Source organism: Eurytemora carolleeae, unplaced genomic scaffold (genome assembly GCF_000591075.1).
Source record: "Eurytemora carolleeae unplaced genomic scaffold, Eaff_2.0 scaffold145, whole genome shotgun sequence".
NCBI classification, from domain to species: domain Eukaryota; kingdom Metazoa; phylum Arthropoda; class Copepoda; order Calanoida; family Temoridae; genus Eurytemora; species Eurytemora carolleeae.
In genome coordinates, this window is record NW_019396195.1 from 403,554 (window position 1) to 410,699 (window position 7,146).

Here is a 7,146-nt window from a genome sequence, read left to right on the forward strand (position 1 = left end):
CCTGAGCAAACATACCCTTTAAACCTAATTTGACAATCCCCTTAAACCTCAGCATACCTCCCATTAAACCTTACCATCCCTCCTTTTAAACTTGAGGAAACATTCCCTTTAAACCAGAGCAAAATTCCCTTTAAACCTGAGCAACACTCCATTTAAACCTGAGTAAACACTCCCTTTAAACCTGAGCAATACTCCCTTTAAACCTTAGCATCCCACCTTTTAAACTTGAGCAAACATTCCCAATAAACCTGATCAAACACTATTTTAAACTTTAGCAAACATTCCCTTTAAACTAGATCAAACATTCCTTTTAAACCTGAGCATTCCTCCCTTTAAACCTGGGCAAGCATTCCCATTAAACCTGAGCAATACTTACTTTAAACTTGATCAAACACTCTCTTTAAACCTGATCAAACTCTCTCTTTAAACCTGATCAAACACTCTCTTTAAACCTGATCAAACACTCTCTTTAAACCTGATCAAACACTCTCTTTAAACCTGGGAAAACCTTCCCTGTAAACCTGAGCAAACATTTCCTTTAAACCTGATCAAACATTCCGTTTTAAATTGAGCCAACACTCTCTATAAAACCAAGCAATCATTCCTTTTAAACTTAAGCAGACACTTTCTTTAAACCGAGTAATTCATCGTTTACACCTCAACAACACTCCATTAAAACCTGAGCAAAAACTCCCTTTAAAGCAGGGCAAACACTCCCCTTAAACCTGGGCAAACAGTCATTGTAAACCTCGGTAAAAACTCTCTTTAAACCTGGGCAAACAGTCATTGTAAACCTCAGTAAAAACTCTCTTTAAACATGGGCAAACAGTCATTGTAAACCTCAGTAAAAACTCTCTTTAAACATGGGCAAACGCTCCCTGTAAACCTGAGGTAACTCTTCCTTTGAGCGTAAACAAATATTTTGGATTGTACATATAATAGTGCATTTGGATATTAAAGATTGTTTTTATTCCAAACATTAATATGTTTAATAATATTTAAATAACTAGGCTTTCAGGGCGCTTCGCGCAGATCTTCTGTTTTAACTTTTAATAGTTGCTCAATCTTTCAGCATTTTATCAATTCGATCAAACAAAAATGAAATTTGTTTTGGATTTGCAATTTTTTGTGCATTTTTAAAATTTAACGATTATAAGAAATGTTTTGAGACAACTTTTTGCAACTGTGTGCATCCGTAAACCTCCCATGGGGTCATGTGAGGTTCCACACATGACAAACGGAAAAAACAAACAGACAGACACCCAAACAAGCAAAGTATATATATATAGTTTAAAGGATTAGAAGAAGAAACCAAATTTTTCTTGAGAAAATATAAAAATAATTTTTTTACTCACCAAAATATTCCGTTCTCTAAATTTATGGGGACTTTCTTCTCTTATTAAAGGGTTTGGATTACTAAAAAGTAAATATTTTGAAATTCTAAACAATTTTTTTTTATTAATGTCAGTTCGTCGTAAATATTAATTGAAATAGAGTAACCTTTTACTTGGTTGGTGATTGGTCGCCATATTGTGAAAAATACCGAGGTGGCATTTTGATTTAAAGAAGCTTCATATAAAAAATTCAGTAAAGCTTTAAATTTATGCATATAAACTCGTTTAGGTAATTAGAAAATCAAATCAAATCAGATTGTTCTTTTTAGGCTTTGGGGTAAACATGAAAAATGGAACTTTATCTTATGATTGCCCATTATAAAATCCGTTCGTGAAAGGTTTGATAAGCTAGCCACAAAGTAATTTTTCGATGATTTCCATCAGATAACGGCCCCATAATTTTACCATTTCATGAAATGTTTCTGATTTTCAATAATGTTCTCATTCTTGCTAATTCTTAATATTTACACAATGTATGGAGTATAGACCCCGAAAAGAAAATTCGAGAGTTTTAAACAATAATATTCGCTTACATTTCCAGTACTGAGGGAAGTAATCCTAATGGTGTAAACAGAGACATTTTGATAAAAGAGAAACCATGGTTTTAAATATTAAAGGTCTACGACATCAGGTTGCAACAATATAGATTTAAAGGCCTGTTCAAGGATCACTTTTAATATTTTAATAAAATACAAATAATTTTTGTATTACACCTTGATAGATATTAATATATATTATTTGTGATAACGTCCAATTTACAAACAAATATCAGTAAAAAATCTTTCAAGTTCTCAATATAGAACTAAAATATGAAAAACATCTAATTGTCAAAATATGGTATTTTCCTCATGCGCAATAAGATGAATATGTAAACTGAAATGGAACTGAGTTTTTTGCCACAAATTCTGATTTTCAAATCGCTATATCTTTTCAACCTGATAGTGTTAACCTTAGATATTTCAAACTATCATTATTTGATCTAAAAAACATTCATAGTTTGAAATATCTAAGGTATATAAAGATCATATAGAGATAACAAAATCAGAGTTTGTGACAAAAACTCAATTCCTTTGTCAGGAAAAATGCAAAACAAAATAAAAATAGTTTTTCAAATATTTTCCTGAGGGACCACTTCAGCATTCTATATATTTTCCTCTTTAAGAAATTTTCTATTTCTTGAGAAAATGTTATTTTTATTCTTTCACAAAAAAAATCAATTAAGTCTACCATCAGCTTTTTGAAAAAAGCGGAGTTAGTGGTATTAAAACCCTTCTTTTTAACATTTTAACCTAGTAACTTCTGTATCACTTCACAGTCGTGTTTATTATACATCGTTGTTGATTGAAAACTAAGTATTTAGGTATTATTAGGCCTGAATCTGGCTCTAACTGCCTGACTGCCTGAACAAGTGTTACTGGACCAGGCCTACTGTATATATATATATACATAGATATACCTTGATATTGCCTATGTAAAGTAAAACAAGGAAAAAATATCCAGACATTACGTAATATCTAAAAAACAGTGTAAACTAGAAATAATAAGTTTTAAAACCACCAAGATTAAAGATGTTTAGAAACCTCCCTTGAATTAGCATATTGTTATTGTTCACATAATACAGAAGTTACGTGAATCAAATTAATCTACGTGTTTGTACCCAGTCAAATTATATGCAACATGTAGAAACGACTTCTGCTCTGATTTACATTAACTCTAAGTACTATAGTTCTTTATATTTTTGAAACCTGATGGTGTAAACCAGGGCTTAAGATCCATTTCATTTGATGCGGATCAGGTTCCAGGTAATTTCTTTAAGTTTTACTAATTTGTGGAAACAAAGAGAAGCTGTCAATTTAAAAGCTTCTCTTTAATTACTTGAGATTTCTTGTAATTCGTTAAAAGCTTGCTAACAATTAAAACTGTAATATAGCTTAAGTTAAGGAAAGTGCAATTAAAAGATCGCTTACCACCGTATCTTAATACAAATTTTTTAACTATGCGTCATCGACATAAAAACACTTGTAAACTGAAGATAATAATAAACTATATTCATTCGAATTCAAATTTGGAATTTAAGAAAGCACGAAGTATTAAAAAAAATAAAGACGGCTATCTTAAAAATACGAAAAAGTGAATATTAAAAGCATATTTATAGACCGGATTCAATATTGAAATAATTGTAAAAAGGTACAAAATGGAAAGTGTAGACAAGGAAAGGAGGTTAGGGAGGAGGAGATCGGGATTGAAGACAAGAAAAAAAGGTTAGAGAGGGGGAGATCGAGATTGGAGACAAGGAAAAAAGGTTAGAGAGGAGGAGATCGGGATTGGAGACAAGGAAAAAAGGTTAGAGTGGAGGAGATCGGGATTGGAGAAAAGGAAAAAAGGTTAGGGAGGGGGAGATCGGGATTGGTGACAAGGAAAAAAGGTTAGAGAGAAGGAGATCGGGATTAGAGAAAAGGAAAAAAGGTTAGAGAGGAGGAGGTCGGGATTGGAGACAAGGTAAAAAGGTTAGAGTGGAGGAGATCGGGATTGGAGACAAGGAAAAAAGGTTTGGGAGGGGAGATCGGGATTGGTGACAAGGAAAAAAGGTTAGAGAGAAGGAGATCGGGATTAGAGACAAGGAAAAAAGGTTAGAGAGGAGGAGATCGGGATTGGACAAGGAAAAAAGGTTAGAGAGGGGGAGATCGGGATTGGACAAGGAAAAAAGGTTAGAGAGAAGGAGATCGGGATTGCAGACAAGGAAAAAAGGTTAGAGAGGAGGAGATCGGGATTGCAGACAAGGAAAAAAGGCTAGAGAGAAGGAGATCGGGATTGCAGAAAGGAAAAAAGGTTAGAGAGGAGGAGATCGGGATTGGAGACAAGGAAAAAAGGTTAGAGAGGTGGAGATAGGGATGGGACAAGGAAAAAAGGTTAGAGAGGGGGAGATCGGGATTGCAGACAAGGAAAAAAGGTCAGAGAGGAGGAGATAGGGATTGGACAAGGAAAAAAGGTTAGAGAGGGGGAGATCGGGATTGGACAAGGAAAAAAGGTTAGAGAGAGGGAGATCGGGATTGGAAAGATGGGATGGTGGAGAATAGAATGCAAGGGGGGGGGGATCAAGGAAAAGGTAGAGGGGATGGTATACAGTATCAGAGAGGAATGAAAAGTTTGTCCAGGAAAATGCAAAATTAATAAATGGCACGATCAGCACCATATACGGAGTATGTATTGGATTTTTAGTATTTGATGCGACTGCTATAATTAGCGTAAAACTTCAAGGACCTATTTATGAACCAACAGGAAAAACAGATGCAATACTGAATTGTGTGTGTGTGTGGGTGGAGGGGGTGTAAACAATAGTATCGTACTTACCACTATTCTCTTCCTGAACTCCTCAGGTTTAGGGAATACAGCCCACTTGAGCATTCTCACTTTTCACTTTTCAGCATAATTCTGGCACTTAATCAATCCATATTATCACTTTAAATCTACATTCTATGAACTTTATGCACCTGAGTTTATTACTTATCACTTCTTACTTCAGCTAAACGGCGCATTTCTTTTACAAGGAATTGTTCTCCACGAATAAGACGACATTCTTGTTCATCGTAAACATAGAATTCACTATCAATAATATCTATAGAGAATGTCTACTTATTTCCATCTTTACACTCTTCTTTGTTAAGCTGGCTAATGCAATCGGAAATCTAAAAATAAAAAGATGATTAATATAAAAAATAATTTTACAAGTTTTATCTATTTAGTAACGTGATTAAAAGCTATTTAATTTGTAAAATTCCAATTTGTAAATTAAGAGTAGAGATATGATAAGGATGAAACGTGATAACCTTTTTTAGATTAATTCAGATGTTAGTATCTCCTTTTTTTAGGGGTGGGGGGCGTACTGGTAAAGCTAATTCTTCAATTACAAATTAGGATTGCATAACTCAGACAAGAAGACGACATTTAACAAAATCTTTTTATTGTTTAACAAATTCCTGTGTTTTACTTTGGTAACCAATTTTATGATACGAATTCATAAATCGATATTTTATAAATTGATGACTGCCTTGACAAAGATATTATTAAAACTACAGTGATAACCAGATAACTATGGAATAGGAAGACGACATACACACACATCTACACAGTTTGTTTTTAATCTTTGTGAAAAAACAATCTCAAGAACTGACGAGGGTCAACCAAGACCGAAATATATTTTCAATAAATGTGGAACTAACATCTACTTTTTTACTCTACAGAGGTTTGGTCCATCACCATCATCGAATTTTAAATTATAGCAATATAGTGTATGTGATGGTGTTACAAAGCAAATGGTTTTACCAGACACTTATTTTGTGAAATTGGTCTTTTTAAACTGCACAATTATTGTGTTTCGTCGTCATAGAATTTTTAAAAATAAAACTAGATTCTAAAAGTCGTCTTACTATTCCAGAATTTTCTGGTTATTACTGTAATTCCCCATTTTTTACCCACATCAATATCTTCACATAATCAAATACTTCAAACTCTGTACAATGAAAACCTATCTTTATAAGTGTATGGAATAGAAAGGCGACATTTTTATGTGAGTTTAATGTTACTAGGCTTTTAAGGCGCCTCGCGCCCATCTTCTATTTCAATTGTGAACATGTTCTCTTTGTGTACGTTCAAAAAATTTCGTGGATTTTAGAAATTTTCAAAAATTTAATAAAAATCGAATTTTGATGGAGGTTAATTTTTAAATTTTGTTCATTTATAAACCTTCCCTTGGGCCAGGTGAGGGTCCACACAAAATTTGGGCCTGATTGGTTCAGCCGTTTTGACGTTTATTGGATACAAACAAACAAACAGACAGACAAGCTAAATTTATATATAGATTATCAGACAAATCATAACTGAAATCCAACAGTCGTATTCCTTTTATGAGAATTTTGTTGTGGGTAACTCTGCATCTGACTTAATAATATAATATGATATACTGCAGTTACAGAATTTATGAGTACTTTGTTCAGTATAGAATACATACATAACAGTTCCGTGTTTTATATTAGTAAACCAACCCTGTGGGGGGTACTATAAGGTACAAAATGGAAAGTGTAGACAAGNACAGTCTACAGTCTACAGTCTACAGTCTACAGTCTACAGTCTACAGTCTACAGTCTACAGTCTACAGTCTACAGTCTACAGTCTACAGTCTACAGTCTACAGTCTACAGTCTACAGTCTACAGTCTACAGTCTACAGTCTACAGTCTACAGTCTACAGTCTACAGTCTACAGTCTACAGTCTACAGTCTACAGTCTACAGTCTACAGTCTACAGTCTACAGTCTACAGTCTACAGTCTACAGTCTACAGTCTACAGTCTACAGTCTACAGTCTACAGTCTACAGTCTACAGTCTACAGTCTACAGTCTACAGTCTACAGTCTACAGTCTACAGTCTACAGTCTACAGTCTACAGTCTACAGTCTACAGTCTACAGTCTACAGTCTACAGTCTACAGTCTACAGTCTACAGTCTACAGTCTACAGTCTACAGTCTACAGTCTACAGTCTACAGTCTACAGTCTACAGTCTACAGTCTACAGTCTACAGTCTACAGTCTACAGTCTACAGTCTACAGTCTACAGTCTACAGTCTACAGTCTACAGTCTACAGTCTACAGTCTACAGTCTACAGTCTACAGTCTACAGTCTACAGTCTACAGTCTACAGTCTACAGTCTACAGTCTACAGTCTACAGTCTACAGTCTACAGTCTACAGTCTACAGTC

At 34.3% G+C, this 7,146-nt stretch overlaps 1 protein-coding gene across 1 annotated transcript in view; it reads right to left on the reverse strand.

Moving 5' to 3' along the window:
* Nucleotides 1-5,080, reverse strand: part of LOC111697840 (rhophilin-2-A) — a 43,792-nt gene extending 38,712 nt beyond the window's left edge. The window contains exon 1 of the mRNA XM_023467968.1: nucleotides 4,746-5,080. Coding sequence (XP_023323736.1) covers nucleotides 4,746-4,799 — 54 coding nt within the window. The 5' untranslated portion in view covers nucleotides 4,800-5,080. The remainder of the gene's footprint in view (nucleotides 1-4,745) is intronic.
* Nucleotides 5,081-7,146: the final 2,066 nt, after the last annotated feature.